The 17,284-nt window shown below is 46.0% G+C and overlaps 1 protein-coding gene across 12 annotated transcripts in view; it reads right to left on the reverse strand.

The window, feature by feature from the left end:
• LOC106613191 (roundabout homolog 2) overlaps positions 1-11,821 on the reverse strand; it is a 606,521-nt gene extending 594,700 nt beyond the window's left edge. For 2 of the 12 annotated variants that reach the window (XM_014215208.2, XM_014215204.2), the window contains exon 1: positions 11,278-11,818. In XM_014215208.2, coding sequence (XP_014070683.1) covers positions 11,278-11,401 — 124 coding nt within the window. In that variant the 5' untranslated portion in view covers positions 11,402-11,818. Of the gene's footprint in view, positions 1-11,277 lie in introns of all 12 variants that reach the window. The other 10 variants (XM_014215209.2, XM_014215214.2, XM_014215219.2 and 7 more) reach the window with 7 other exon arrangements.
• Between the last annotated feature and the right edge of the window lie 5,463 nt (positions 11,822-17,284).

Consider the following 17,284-nt stretch of genomic DNA (forward strand, 5'->3'; position numbering starts at 1 on the left):
ACGGTGAGGAATCAGCCCAGAACTACACGGGAGGATCTTGTCAATGATCTCAAGGCAGCTGGGACCATAGTCACCAAGAAAACAATTGGTAACACACTACGCCGTGAAGGACTGAAATCCTGCAGCAACCGCAAGGTCACCCTGCTCAAGAATACATATACTTGCCCGTCTGAAGTTTGCCAATGAACATCTGAATGACTCAGAGGACAACTGGTGAAAGTGTTGTGGTCAGATGAGACCAAAATGGAGCTCTTTGACATCAACTCAACTCGCAGTGTTTGGAGGAGGAGGAATGCTGCCTATGACCCCAAGAACACCATCTCCACCGTCAAACATGGAGGTGGAAACATTATGCTTTGGGGGTGTTTTTCTGCTAAGGGGACAGGACAACTTCACCATATCATTTGACGGGGCCATGTACTGTCAAATCTTGGGTGAGAACCTCCTTCCCTCAGCCAGGGCATTGAAAATGGGTCGTGGATGGGCATTCCAGCATGACAATGACCCAAAACACATGGCCAAGGCAACAAAGGAGTGGCTCAAGAAGAAGCACATTAAGGTCCTGGAGTGGCCTAGCCAGTCTCCAGACCTTAATCCCATAGAAAATCTGTGGAGGGAGCTGAAGGTTCAAGTTGCCAAACGTCAGCCTCGAAACCTTAATGACTTGTAGAAGATCTGCAAAGAGGAGTGGGACAAAATCCCTCCTGAGATGTGTGCAAACCTGGTGGCCAACTACAAGAAACGTCTGACCTCTGTGATTGCCAACAAGGGTTTTGCCACCAAGTACTAAGTCATGTTTTGCAGAGGGGTCAAATACTTATTTCCCTCATTAAAATGCAAATCCTTTTATAACATTTTTGACGTGTTTTTCTGGATTTTTTTGTTGTTATTCTGTCTCTCACTGTTCAAATAAACCTACCATTAAAATTATAGACTGATCATTTCTTTGTCAGTTTTCGAACGTACAAAATTAGCAGGGGATCAAATACTTTTTTCCCCCACTGTATCCTGAGGCAGCATTTATTGTAGCTGGAAATTTTAGCAAAGCAAATCTGTGGAAAAGTCTGCCGAAGTTCTATCAACATATTGACTGTAGTACTCGCGCTACTAAAACACTGGACCACTGTTTCTCCAACTTCCACGATTCCTACAAGGCCCTCTCACGTCCTCCTTTTGTGCAAATCTGACCACGACTCCATTTTGCTCCTCCCTTCCTATAGGCAGAAACTCAATCAAGAAGTTCCCACGCCAAGGACTATTCAATGCTGGTCTGACCAATTGGAATCCACGCTTCAAGATTATTTTGAGCACACGGACTGGGATATGTTCTGGGTAGCTTCAGAGAATGATATTGACAAATATACTGATACAGTATATTATCAGGAAGTGTATAGGAGATGTTGTACCCACTGTGACTATTAAAACCTACCCTAAACAGAAACCGTGGATAGATGGCAGCATTCACGCATAACTGAAAGCATGAACCATCGCATTTAACCATGGCAAGGTGACTGGGAATATGGCAGAATGCAAACAGTGTAGTTATTCCCTCTGCAAAGCAATCAAACAGGCAACTCGTCACTATAGAGACAAGGAGGAGTCGCAATTCAACGGCTCAGACATGAGACGTATATGGCAGGGTCTACAGACAATCACAGACTACAAAAGGAAAACCAGCCACGTCTTGAACACTGACGTCTTGCTTCCAGACAAGCTAAATACCTTCTTCGCCCACTTTGAGGATAACACAGTGCTACCAACGTGGCCTGCTACCAAGAACTGTGGGCTCAACTTCTCCATGACCGACGTGAGTAAGACATTTAAACGTGTTAACCCTCGCAAGCCTGCCAGCCCAGACAACATCCCTAGCCGCATCTTCAAAGCATGCACAAACCAGCTGGCTGTTGTGTTTATGGACATATTCAATCTCTTCCTATCCCAGTCTGCTTCAAGATGGCCACCTTTGCTCCTGTACTCAAAAAAGCAAAGGTAACTGAGCTAAATGGATATCGCCAAGTAGCACTCACTTCTGTCATCATGACGTGCTTTGAGAGACTAGTAAATGATCATATCACCTCTACCTTACCTGTCACCCTAGACCCACTTCAATTTGCTTCCCGCCCCAATAGATCACACACGACACAATAGCCATCACACTGCACACTGCCCTATCTCATCTGGACAAGAGGAAAACCTATGTAAGAATGCTGTTCATTGACTATAGCTCAGCACTCAACACCATAGTACCCTCCAAGCTCATAATTAAGCTCGAGGCCCTGTGTCTGAACTCCACCCTATGCAAATGAGTCCTGGACTTACTGACGGCCGCCCGCAGTTGGTGAAGGTTGGAATAAACACCACCACTTCGCTGATCCTCAACACTGGGGCCCCACAAAGGTGCGTGCTCAGCCCCCTCCTGTACTCCCTGTTCACCCATGACTGCGTTGCCAAGCACACCTCCAACTCAATCAAGTTTGCAGACAGCACAACAGTAGTAGGCCTGATTACCAACAATGACGAGACAGCCTACAGGGAGGAGGTGAGGGCTCTGGGAGTGTGGTGCCAGGAAAATAACCTCTCAGTCAACATCAACAAAACAAAGGAGATGATAGTGGACTTCAGTGTGGTGAAGAAGGTGCAACAGCGCCTCTTCAACCTCAGGAGGCTGAAGAAATGTGTCTTGGCACCTAAAACCCTCACAAACTTTTACAGCTGCACAATTGTGAGCGTTCTGTCGGGCTGTATCGCCGCCTGGTACGGCAACTGCACCGCCCGCAACCGCATGGCTCTTTCAGAGGGTGGTGCGGTCTGCCCAACACATCAATGGGGGCACACTGCTTGCCCTCCAGGACACCTACAGCACCCAATGTCACAGGAAGGCCAAAAACATCATCAAGGGCAACAACCACCCAAGCCACCACCTGTTCTCCCCACTATCATCCAGAAGGCAGGTAGCAGTTAATTCACTGTTCCTAGGCCGTCATTGAAAATAAGAATTTGTTCTTAACTGACTTGCCTAGTTAAATAAAGATAAAAAAATACATGTAAAAAAAGGTGAAGTCACTACAGGTCCATCAAAGCTGAGACCGAGAGACTGCAAAACAGCTTCTATCTCAATAGCCATCACTAGCACATAGAGGCTGCTGCCTATATGTAAACTTGAAATCACTAGCCACTTTAATAAATGGAACACCAGTCACTGTAATGTTTACATATCTTGCATTATTCATCTCATATGTATATCCTGTAATCTATACTATTCTACTGTATCTTAGTCTATGCCGCCCTGACATTCCTCGTCCATATATTTATATATTCTTAATTCAATTCTTTTACTTAGATTTGTGCGTATTGGGTATATGTTGTGAAATTATTAGGTATTACTTGTTAGATATTACTGCACTGTTGGAGCCAGAAACACAAGCATTTCGCAACACCCGCGATGACAATAACATTTTATTTTGTTTTATTTGCAGCAAGACAATGATGTAAAACACACAATCAAATGGAAATGGTTAAACATGAAAATGGTTAATCAAATGAAAATGTTTAAAAATGAAAATGGTTAAACATGAAAATGGTTAAAAATGGTTAAAGAGCAGCAAATTTGTAGTTTTGAAATGGCCTAGTCAAAGTCCAGACCTAATCCTAATTGAGAAGTGGTGGTAGAACTTAAAATGAACAGTTCATGCTTGAAAACCCACAAATGTCACTGAGTTAAAGCAGTTCTGCATGCAACAGTGGGACAAAATTCCTCCACAGCGATGTGAGAGACTGATCAACAACTACAGCAAGCATTTGGTTGCAGTCACTGATGCTAGAGGTGGCACAACAAGTTATTTAGTGCAAGGGGGCAATTACTTTTTCACAGAGGGGAATTGGGTGCCTAACTTTGCCTAACTTTGTTAATTTAATAAATAAAATCAGTATATAAACTCAGGTTCTGTTTATCTAATATTATGTTTTGGTTGAAGATCTGACAACATTCAGTATGAAAAATATGCAAACATTTTGAATATCAGAAAGGGGGCAAATACTTTTTCCCAGCACTGTATGTTACGTTTTGCATGGTTACATAAGACAGAAGGTTACTTAAGGCAAAAACTAAAGGAGGGTGGTTGGTCTGGGTGGATGGGTAGGCGTATAATGTGAATGTCTAGCAATCTCATCACGGACAACTTTAGCATTTAAGCTAATTTGCAACTACTTGCCACTTTTTAACTACTTACCATGTTAGCTAACCCTTTCCTTAACCATAACCTTAATCCTTTATTAACCTAACTTCTAACCTTTACCTAAACTTAACCCTAACCTTAACCCATAACTCTAACCCCTAACTCTAACCCCTAGCCTGACTAACGTTAGCCACCTAGCTAATGTTAGTATTAGCCACCTAGCTAACGTTAACCACAACAAATTGTCATTCGTAACATATCAAGCGTATTGCAAATTCATAACAAATTGTACAAATTGCAATTTGTAGCATATCATATGAATTGTAATCACAACATATCATATGAATTGTAATATGCAACATGTTAATAATTGTAATTTGTAACATATCATATGAAATGGATGATCTACAAATGAATACCACACCAAGCGTAACATATCATAGTGATTTGACTGGCTCTGATTGTTAAGTTATGTCTACACCTGAGTCCAGGATGACCAGCCAGCCAGGTAGCGGTACAGTCTGCTTCTCATTACCATTCACTGTACTTTGGTGGAGTCGTAATATCCTCAATTGTTTTTCCTCCAGTCTCTACAGGCTCACTTCAATCTCTGACTCCCTCCGTAGAGTTCTACATTTGGGGTTAGTTATGGAGGCTGTCTCAGCAGGATGGGGGGAGAGTGAGAGCAGTAATTTGTTGGGTTCTTGTCTGTGGAGCACATTCATGCATAATGACTTCCCTGAGAATGATGAGGAAGATCTGAATACCATCCAGGGCTTTATGGAGGGGGTTGGGATGAGGGGGATCTGAATACCATGCAGGACCTTATGGAGGGGGTTGGGATGAGGAGGATCTGAACACCATGCAGGGCCTTATGGAGGGGGTTGGGATGAGGAGGATCTGAATACCATGCAGGGCCTTATGGAGGGGGTTGGGCTGACGGGGATCTGAATAACATGCAGGGCTTTATGGAGGGGGTTGGGATGAGGAGGATCTGAATACCATGCAGGGCTTTATGGAGGGGGTTGGGATGAGGAGGATCTGAATACCATCCAGGGCTTTATGGAGGGGGTTGGGATGAGGGGGATCTGAATACCATGCAGGGCCTTATGGAGGGGGTTGGGATGAGGAGGATCTGAATACCATCCAGGGCTTTATGGAGGGGGTTGGGATGAGGGGGATCTGAATACCATGCAGGGCCTTATGGAGGGGGATGGGATGAGGAGGATCTGAATACCATGCAGGGCCTTATGGAGGGGGTTGGGATGAGGGGGATCTGAATACCATGCAGGGCTTTATGGAGGGGGTTGGGATGAGGAGGATCTGAATAACACCCAGGGCTTTATGGAGGGGGTTGGGATGAGGGGGATCTGAATACCATGCAGGGCTTTATGGAGGGGGTTGGGCTGACGGGGATCTGAATAACATGCAGGGCCTTATGGGGGTTGGGATGAGGAGGATCTGAATACCATGCAGGGCCTTATGGAGGGGGTTGGGATGAGGAGGATCTGAATACCATGCAGGGCCTTATGGAGGGGGTTGGGATGAGGAGGATCTGAATACCATGCAGGGCTTTATGGAGGGGGTTGGGATGAGGGGGATCTGAATACCATGCAGGGCCTTATGGAGGGGGTTGGGATGAGGAGGATCTGAATACCATGCAGGGCCTTATGGAGGGGGTTGGGATGAGGAGGATCTGAATACCATGCAGGACCTTATGGAGGGGGTTGGGATGAGGAGGATCTGAATACCATGCAGGGCCTTATGGAGGGAGATGCAGTCTGTCCCGAGGAGGGAGGACATTGAGTGGGTGACACCTCCGTAATCTGTCATCCACCCTACATCTTCACCATATCAAAGCTGATATAAATGGGCTCAGGACAACACTAGTCCAGGGGTACTCAACTCTTACCCTATGAGGTCCGGATCCTGATGGTTTTCTGTTCTACCTGATAATGAATTGCACCCATCTGGTGTGCCAGGCCTAAATCAGTCCCTGATTAGAAGGGAACAATGAGAACAAGCACTGGAACTGGCTTCGAGGTCCAGAGTTGAGTTTGAGGGCTCTAGTCCATATCAAGGGGACTCTATAATCACGAGCTCAACGGATTACAAGACCGTTGAATAAGTCTACAGTATTTAGTCATGTTGTCACATGGGCTAGCAATGTGATGCCGTGTTCAGTGATTTTATATACATATCGGGTTGTTCCATCGGAACCGCATGCTAAGTTAATGATGTGTCCTCTAGCAATGCATTTTATTGACATTGCCTCGAAGTGTGTTCTGCTGTACAAGTTTAAATGGATTGAACTTGCTCTGAAAAGGTGTGAGCTAAAGCGATACAGTCTCCAAATGTACTAATTTAGAGGTAATAAGGGGTGATCATGAAGTCTACCAATAAAGTCCATCAAAGACCAGCTGTTGAGAGACATCCAATGACATTGGACTGACATACTAACTAAATCAGGACAACACTTTAACAAATGGATCACTAGTCACTTTAAACAATACCACTTTAATAATGTTTATGTATCTTACATTACTCATATCATATGTATATACTGTATTTTATACCATCTACTGCGTCTTGCCTATGTCGCTCGGCCATCACTCATCCATATATTTATATGTACATATTCTCATTCACCCATTTTAGATTTGTGTGTATTATTGAGTTGTTGGGGAATTGTTAGATTACATGTTAGATATTACTGCAGTGTCGGAACCAGAAGCACAAGCATTTCGCTACACTCGCATTAACATCTGCTAACCATGTGCATGTGACCAATAACATTTGATTTGATTTGATTGGAATTGGCTGAAGTTGTGCCATCTCCAATTGCAGCATATCTATAAACATTTGATCCATTCCACACTGATCTCATCACATTCATGGATAAAATTACTATTTTCAAATGGGATATACTATTTTTGAATGGGATAGGGGGCTGTAATTCGGTATGCGTGGCTGTGCGGCTGCAGAGCTTGTGCTTGGCTATGGGATGATTGGTCCGTCTGCACATAGCACACAGCCAGGAGATAAATGGCCTTATTACACTAGGGGAGGTCACTGGCCTCCATTTCACCAGGAGGCAAAGATAGCTGGGATTTCACACTGGGTCTACTTTCCCACCAGAGTTACAGATTACAATTCAGACACAAAATATTCTGCCTCAAACCTTTTTCCAAATTACAATTCAGACACTGGAGATATTCTGCCTCAACCCTTTTACAGATTACAATTCAGACACTGGAGATATTCTGCCTCAACCCTTTTACAGATTACAATTCAGACACTGGAGATATTCTGCCCATGCTTTTACAGATTACAATTCAGACACTGGAGATATTCTGCCTCAACCCTTTTACAGATTACAATTCAGACACTGGAGATATTCTGCCTCAACCCTATTACAGATTACAATTCAGACACTGGAGATATTCTGCCTCAACCCTTTTACAGATTACAATTCAGACACTGGAGATATTCTGCCTCAACCCTTTTACAGATTACAATTCAGACACTGGAGATATTCTGCCCATGCTTTTACAGATTACAATTCAGACACTGGAGATATTCTGCCCATGCTTTTACAGATTACAATTCAGACACTGGAGATATTCTGCCTCAACCCTTTTACAGATTACAATTCAGACACTGGAGATATTCTGCCTCAACCCTATTACAGATTACAATTCAGACACTGGAGATATTCTGCCTCAACCCTTTTACAGATTACAATTCAGACACTGGAGATATTCTGCCTCAACCCTTTTACAGATTACAATTCAGACACTGGAGATATTCTGCCCATGCTTTTACAGATTACAATTCAGACACTGGAGATATTCTGCCTCAACCCTTTTACAGATTACAATTCAGACACTGGAGATATTCTGCCTCAACCCTATTACAGATTACAATTCAGACACTGGAGATATTCTGCCTCAACCCTTTTACAGATTACAATTCAGACACTGGAGATATTCTGCCTCAACCCTTTTACAGATTACAATTCAGACACTGGAGATATTCTGCCCATGCTTTTACAGATTACAAATCAGACCCTGGAGATATTCTGCCCATGCTTTTACAGATTACAATTCAAACACTGTAGATATTCTGCCCATGCTTTTACAGATTACAATTCAGACACTGGAGATATTCTGCCTCAACCCTTTTACAGATTACAATTCAGACACTGGAGATATTCTGCCTCAACCCTATTACAGATTACAATTCAGACACTGGAGATATTCTGCCTCAACCCTTTTACAGATTACAATTCAGACACTGGAGATATTCTGCCTCAACCCTTTTACAGATTACAATTCAGACACTGGAGATATTCTGCCCATGCTTTTACAGATTACAATTCAGACACTGGAGATATTCTGCCTCAACCCTTTTACAGATTACAATTCAGACACTGGAGATATTCTGCCTCAACCCTATTACAGATTACAATTCAGACACTGGAGATATTCTGCCTCAACCCTTTTACAGATTACAATTCAGACACTGGAGATATTCTGCCTCAACCCTTTTACAGATTACAATTCAGACACTGGAGATATTCTGCCCATGCTTTTACAGATTACAATTCAGACACTGGAGATATTCTGCCTCAACCCTTTTACAGATTACAATTCAGACACTGGAGATATTCTGCCTCAACCCTATTACAGATTACAATTCAGACACTGGAGATATTCTGCCTCAACCCTTTTACAGATTACAATTCAGACACTGGAGATATTCTGCCTCAACCCTTTTACAGATTACAATTCAGACACTGGAGATATTCTGCCCATGCTTTTACAGATTACAAATCAGACCCTGGAGATATTCTGCCCATGCTTTTACAGATTACAATTCAAACACTGTAGATATTCTGCCCATGCTTTTACAGATTACAATTCAGACACTGCAGATATTCTGCCCATGCTTTTACAGATTACAATTCAGACACTGGAGATATTCTGCCCATGCTTTTACAGATTACAAATCAGACCCTGGAGATATTCTGCCCATGCTTTTACAGATTACAATTCAAACACTGTAGATATTCTGCCTCAACCCTTTTACAGATTACAATTCAGACACTGGAGATATTCTGCCCATGCTTTTACAGATTACAATTCAGACACTGCAGATATTCTGCCTCAACGGGTTTTCCCTTTCTTTTTTTCTCCTTTGACCCTGACGATGGTCCCAATTTAATGAGGATTGGTATGTGTACTTGTTCTTATAAAATGAATATCTTAATCTCAAAATCCCCATATTCCTGCCTGCTTCTTCATTAGTATTAAATCCACTATGGTATACCAGATGTTGCAACATACAGACACCAAATTGGAATAGCTGGGAGCCTCTCTCATGCAGAGGCAGAATAGTGAGGAGATTGTCTGTCTAAAAACCCATCCTTCATGTAAAGAATGTTTTAAAGGTGCGTGAAATGAGAGTCTGGCCGGGGAGAAAATAGTCACTTTAGAAGGAGCTGCTCATCCATCGCTCAGTGTGAGCACGCGCTGCACAATCTAAGAGCTTGGTCAATGTTATTAAAGTCAGGAATCCTGTGCATTAATGATCTCCTATGGATGGTAGGAGAGTGTGTACACAACAGGGAGCAGGAGCGACAGCAGAGAGATGCGAGTCGAGGAATTAGTGAGAGACAGGAGATAGAGAGGGTGAGATAATGAGAGAAAGAACGATGGAGCAGTGGCGGGCTGACGAGCAGGAGAGGAGGAATCATTAAATGGATGGTGGTGGTGGTGAGGAGCGAGGCTGGCTCTTTGAAGACAGGCGCACGCCGCTAAGCAGGAGCCCTGAGAGCTAACAACGCTGATGGGCTGCAGGGAGCGTCTCCCAGCCTTCTCACGGATGGATCGGAACAGCAGCACAAAGATTAGAGGTTCCCTTAATCTGACAAAGGGGATTAAACGCTGACAGAGGACAAGAGGAGGGAGAGGAAGGCTCCTGTGGAGTGGTAGATGAATTATTAACACCTCTCCTCAGACTAGTGATCTGGGTCTTTAACCCAAAATCACAGACCGATGCTCCAGACACATGCTGGGGTGTTGAGATGAGCCTTATCTGTCATCACACAACCCCCTGGACTTTGAGAGAGGGATCGAAGATACACCCTACCTCCTCCTCTCCATCCCTCAGTTTGGCTTAAACACTTTCGTACTGTACATCCTGATAGTGTCCCATCTGGAAATGCACACCCTGTGAAACTTAACACACACTGGCGGACCATAGTCTGCACACGCACACGCACGTGGGCGCACACACACACACACACACATGCACACGCTGGCAGACCACAGTCTGCACTCTCACATACACACAGCCCCATATCAGCACAAAAAGTTGTTTAAAGGGATATCTCTGACATGGCACGATACCTACTCCAGATCATCAATGAAGTGTTTCATATTTTCAGGTCAACTTCCTCTGAATGAGACCTCAATAGCCAGTGTGAGTGAAGACTCATCTCCAGGGAGACAAAAATAAAACACAAAAGTGCAGGGAGATATTTCAAGCCAAACTTAAAAGCTTGGAGGATCAAATCAGGACAGCGGAGTCAATCACCACCTTCCGGAGACACCTGAAACCCCACCTCTTTAAGGAATACCTAGGATAGGATAAAGTAATCCTTCTAACCCCCCCCTCCCCTTAAAAGATTTAGATGACTATTGTAAAGTGGTTGTTCCACTGGATATCATAAGGTGAATGCACCAATTTGTAAGTCGCTCTGGATAAGAGCGTCTGCTAAATGACTTAAATGTAATGTAAATGTAAATCAAATGTTAAATTAAGAAATAATACATAAAAAAAACACAATGAATTAGCAAAAAGACATCTTGCTACCACCCAAACGTGTTCTCTGTCTTGTGGCAAGGGCAACATGGGATGGTAGTGACGGGAAATGGCATCCATGTTTTCACCACTGTCCCACCCAAGATGATCTCACATTGGTGCCCGTTGACCTCTCATTCAGCTCAACAAACACAGAGTATGACGGATGAACCAAAGACCTCAAACCCAGACCACCAAGCCAAAGCGTCAAACATCCCAGTGTGTCATCACTTACCCCCCTTGTTCCATCTGCCTTTAGTCCTTGCCTGGTGGCTGAGCTCAGGACCGCCAAACAGCACCAAGAGAAACAAAACAAGTTCAAAAATTGAGAAAAATCCGAACTTTGCCATGGAAAACATGTCCAAGAGTTTCTCTTCGACCGAGTCCACTTTCACATGGCTGTGTTTCCCTCTGGTGCGACGCGGTTGTGGCGCATGGTAACCCACGCGTGGGCTGTCATCAGTCAGTCAGGCAGGTATCAGCAGTGGGTCTCTGGCTCTGCCATGCTGCTAGAGGCTGCTGAGGGCTGGGTGATAGCTGCTCTTCACTGGTCCTGGGGCTCTGGGCTGAGCCACATGTCTCCCCTCCTGGACGCCCCTGGCTCACCAGAGCGCACGGAGCCAGACGGAACACAAGCTACACCACGGCTCTGCTCAGCACCGTGCTCCACTGCTCTGCTCTCACTAACACACACTCTCTCTCACTGTTGCCACCGCTGTCGACTCCGACGCTGTCTCTGCTGCTGCTGCCTCTACTGCCTCTGCTGCTGCTGCCTCTGCTGCTGCTGCCTCTGCTGCTTCTGCTGCTGAATGACTTCCTGCCCTCCTCACTCTGGGTTGCTGAGGGAATACGTCTCTGAACCACACACAGCACAGCCGAGTAGAGGAGAAGAGGGAATGCAACCCACAGTCTGCCCTCTGGAGAGGAGTTTACAGGGTGGGTGTCTGCTAGTTAGAAATAACACAAACAAGCAGGCAAGATGAGTGAGGGGAGTGTGGGGGAGAGGAACGAGAGAACAGGAGAGGAGAGAGAAGAGGTAATCTCTGTGACTCCCTGATCCTAATAGCCACGGCAGCCATACAACTGCTCTTTAAAGAGCAATAAGGTTTTCACATGGAGCTGCTCGCATCTCACATCTGCCTGGCCAAGGTGAGCTGGAACAGGCTTTACTGGCGGAGTTGCACGAGGAGGAGGAGGAGAAGGAGGAAGAGGAAAGGAAGGGGGGATGAGAAGAGATCTGGTGGAAGTGCCTTTACATGGTCCCATCTCTCTCTCTCTCTCTCTCTCTCTCTCTCTCTCTCTCTCTCTCTCTCACTCTCTCTCTCTCTCTCTCTCTCTCTCTCTCTCTCTCGTGCATTGCGGGAAGCTCCACGTGTGCTCATGAGTTTCTCATGTTAATCAGCGGTAGAAGAGTGTGGGGTGACAGCCCCATGGGCTTTTAGCTGTGTCACTTCTCCCCTGCTGCCTGCCCACAGTATTGGTCAGAAAGCCCTGTGGGCGAACTTTGCTTTTTAATGCTTTTACACACATCCACTGTGACTGGAGAAATGTCTTGAAATTTGCCAGTGTGGTGATTGCTAGTTTGGACAACTTCACTGGTCCCTTCTATCATTTATGGTGTCATAACGTAACATGAATCAGAAATAAAGTTACATAATTGTTAAAAGCCTTTATTTTAAAAGTGTGTTTATAGTGTGATGTTCCATTTTTACTTTAAACACATTAACGCAAAAAGCCCATTTGAAATGGAAAATATCAGTCCTGGACCAAAGCACTTCATGTTGCCTAGAATGTGACCCTTTAGATCAGGTGTCCCAAACTCACTCCTGGGTTTTTTGGTTTTGGTTATTGCCCTAGCACTAAACAGCTGGTTCAAATTTCCAAATATCTGATTAAAATATCATTCTAGCTTTGATTATTTTAGTCAGCAGTGTAGCGGGGCCCAGGACCAAGTTTGGGAAATCCTGCTTTAGATAATAAAGTCTATGATATGGCCTTGCCTTTACAATTACAATAACTAGCGTTTGCAAATTAATTTATTGCAGCTGACAACTGTTTCTCACAACAGTCAGTCAGACTTTCCTAACAAAGCTGCAAGGTCGTAACAAACCAAGTTCATAAAGCATGTACTTCAGGAGGGGGAAGCACGAGTAGTCTGTCTCGAACACACACCCTGGCTTTAATGTCCTCATTACAGCTTCTGAAGGAATCCATGATTAAGTGCATAATTTTTTATACACAGTGCAAATTAATATCCTGAATCCACACATAATATTCAGACTCTGCCTCCCATCCCCCTCCTCCTTCTCCCCCTCCCCTCCCCTCTACCCTCCCCTCCCCTCCTCCTTCTCCCCCATCCCCTCCCCTTCCTCTTCCTTCTCCCCCCACCCCCCGTCCTCTTCTTACTCCTCCACTCCTTCTCCCCGTACTCCCACTACTCCCCCCACCGCCTCTCCCCCTACTCCCCCACCCCCTCTCCCCGTCCTCTTCTTACTCCCCCTTCCCCTCTCCCCCTACTCCTACTACTCCCCCACCCCCTCTCCCCGTCCTCTTCTTACTCCCCCTTCCCCTCTCCCCCTACTCCCCCACCCCCTCTCCCCGTCATCTTCTTACTCCCCCTTCCCCCCACCCCCTCTTCCCCTACTCCACCCAACCACCCCCTACTCCCCCTACTCCCCCCACCCCCCACCCCTCTGCCCCTACTCCACCCAACCCCAGCCCCTATACTCCCCCCTACTCCCCCCATCCCCCACCCCCTCTACTCCCACTACTCCCCCCACCCCCCACCCCATCTCCCCCTACTCCCCCCTCTCCCCTACTCCCCCTACCCCATCTCCCCATACTTCCCCTACTCCCCCTACTCCCCCCACCCCATCTCCCCATACTCCCCCTACTCCCCCTCTCCCCCTCTCCCCCAACCCATCTCCCCCTACTCCCCCTACTCCCCCTCTCCCCCACCCCATCTCCCCCTACTCCCCCTCTCCCCTACTCCCCCACCCCATCTCCCCCTACTCCCCCTACTCCCCCTCTCCCCCTACTCCCCCACCCCATCTCCCCCTACTCCCCCTACTCCCCCTCTCCCCTACTCCCCCACCCCATCTCCCCCTACTCCCCCTACTCCCCCCTCTCCCCTACTCCCCCAACCCATCTCCCCCTACTCCCCCTACTCCCCCTCTCCCCTACTCCCCCACCCCATCTCCCCCTACTCCCCCTACTCCCCCCTCTCCCCCTACTCCCCCACCCCATCTCCCCCTCTCCCCCTACTCCCCCTCTCCCCCTACTCCCCCCCAACCCATCTCCCCCTCTCCCCCTCTCCCCCTACTCCCCCATCTCCCCCTCTCCCCCTACCTCCTCTCCCTTGCTTAACAACCTGAATCGGTACCCGGCACTATAATCATGCTTTTTGCAAATGAGAACAGAGATGTGCATATATCTGGTAGAAACCAGCAGGAGCATCTGTTAACAGTCCACATTTGCGATGACAGATAAACAAGCATCTTCTCTGTGGGCTATAACACTATTTTCTAGAGTATATAACTCTAATTATGATAAAACAGGCCAATTGAAATGTAAACTAAAGCACACAATCCACCACCACTGGTGTAAGTATAATATGACTGCAGAGGCCCTGCAATACTCCCTAGTCTCTATATGAAGATCCCAGTTGATAATCCCTGCTGTACTCCCTAGTCTCTATATGAAGATCCCAGTTGGTAATCCCTGCAATACTCCCTAGCCTCTATATGAAGATCCCAGTTGATAATCCCTGCTGTACTCCCTAGTCTCTATATGAAGATCCCAGTTGATAATCCCTGCTGTACTCCCTAGTCTCTATATGAAGATCCCAGTTGATAATCCCTGCTGTACTCCCTAGTCTCTATATGAAGATCCCAGTTGATAATCCCTGCAATACTCCCTAGCCTCTATATGAAGATCCCAGTTGATAATCCCTGCTGTACTCCCTAGTCTCTATATGAAGATCCCAGTTGATAATCCCTGCTGTACTCCCTAGTCTCTATATGAAGATCCCAGTTGATAATCCCTGCTGTACTCCCTAGTCTCTATATGAAGATCCCAGTTGATAATCCCTGCTGTACTCCCTAGTCTCTATATGAAGATCCCAGTTGATAATCCCTGCTGTACTCCCTAGTCTCTATATGAAGATCCCAGTTGATAATCCCTGCTGTACTCCCTAGTCTCTATATGAAGATCCCAGTTGATAATCCCTGCTGTACTCCCTAGTCTCTATATGAAGATCCCAGTAAGAGTTGTGTTTCATCAGTAGCCTATAGCCTGTCTAATAAGGGATTAGTCGTAGATTACACTCTAACTGTATGCATGGAGAGTTAAGAGTGCTGGAGGAGAACTAAGCAGAGTAGCAGTGTCTGGGAAGTGCTTTGCCTTGGGCTCCAGTTGGAGTAGCCTTTCCCTGGCTGGCTGCTCTTGCCACCATAGAGATCCTAATGTATTATTATTATTGTTATTTTTATTTTATTTATTATTTTTATTATTAATATTTGTAATTCTATGGTTGCCTCTGACTCAGAGCCTTCGATACAGGTGTAGTACATTGTCACGTTGTATAAATGATTGGAGACAGGCGCAGGAATACGTTATAGGGGGTTTTAATACCATGAAAAGGCACGGGGACGAAGCCCAAAACAAATACGTATACAAAAACACAGGGATGTAACCCAAACAAAAGAGCGAGGTAAAACCTCTAATAAATACACGGGATGAGACCTGTAATAACAATACACAGGATGAGACCCGTAATAACAAGTGCACAACAATACACGAGACGAGACCCTTTATCACAAGTGCACAATACACGCAGCACGAAAGCCAAAACAACAAAGCGCAGGTGTCACAAGACCAACGGACACGGGAACAATAACCAACCAAGACAATGGTGAACAGAGGGCAGAGGGCACGTATACATTTACTTTCAGGGGAAATGGGAACCAGGTGTGCGTAATGAGACAGTTCAGTGACGCCTAGAGACCGGTGACGTAGACCTCCGGAACTGGTGCACGGAATGAGCAGCAGTACCGGGAGGACCCATGACACACATGGGGATGTGTGAAACCTACTCCTCAGCCTGAAGTGTCCTGAAGTGTCCTGAAGTGTCCGCCAGCGAATAGCTAGCTTTTCGCGTGGCACCGACTGGTAAGACGTTTCAGGAGGGCGGTCATGTGTGCTAGCCAGGTCCTGGGTTCAGGAGGAAGTAGTACTCACTAAGCAAGCAGCGTGACGTCCTTTATGCAGGCAGAGGAGAGTGGAGGACTGGGCCAGTCAGTGCTCATAAAGCAGGTGGCAGAGTGGGTTAAATGGTGTGCAGCTTATGGCCACTGTGACAGCCTGTGACAGGACAGCAAGGATGGACCACTTCATATCAAGAGCTGGATGTGGTTGCCTGTGACTGTTGCAGGGATCAGTTCCCTTCTCTAACATGGCACGTGTTACTGTAATGACAAGTGGCACAGCTCACAATGGTTTTCGCCCTAGCAATAGTATTATTGGTGTTTCAGTGCAGCATTCACACCACCCCGTTCCCAGCTACAGTAATATGGTGTATCTGAAAGCAATTTACAATTTCCCAATGTAATCTAAAAAAACAAGGTTCATCTGATATGTGCACATTCATTTCCATTAGAAGCTATAAACTCCCACAATAGAAACATTTCAGGGAGAATTATTAACAATGAGGCATGAAGGAGACGCCTCAAAAATGTTCCTGAACACCAACTTCAGGGAGGGGGGATAAAAAAGGAATCTACAAATTCACAAAAACAAAAGGGTTTTACTGTGAGAAAGAAACAGGGCATGATGTGCTGAGTGCCGACTGGCTCCAGTGTAAAACGAGTTGAGACAAAGGCAGAAATCTAGTGGAGCGCAGCAGGATTTAGCATCAGTATTGTCTTTGTCCACGCTCCCATAGAGCACATTACACTAACTGTACGCAGATGTGTCGGCTACAAAATACATTTTGCCCCTTTAATACAGTACTCATAAATGGAAGAGAGAGGGGAGGAGGGAGATTGGAGAAGGGAGGGGAGGAGGGCATCTAGTGGCCTGGCTGTGCAGTGTGTGATAGGATTGCCAAATGTGGCTCATGGAGGGAGGGGAGGCAGAGAGTGGGGCTCCGTCCCTCAGCCTGCCACTGCAGAGTGGAGCGGAGAGTAGAGGGGAAGAGGGGACCCCCAGATTGATGCTGGGGAGCCTGTCAGCTTATCACCCAC

This window comes from Salmo salar, chromosome ssa09, assembly GCF_905237065.1.
Source record: "Salmo salar chromosome ssa09, Ssal_v3.1, whole genome shotgun sequence".
Taxonomy (NCBI): Eukaryota; Metazoa; Chordata; class Actinopteri; order Salmoniformes; family Salmonidae; genus Salmo; species Salmo salar.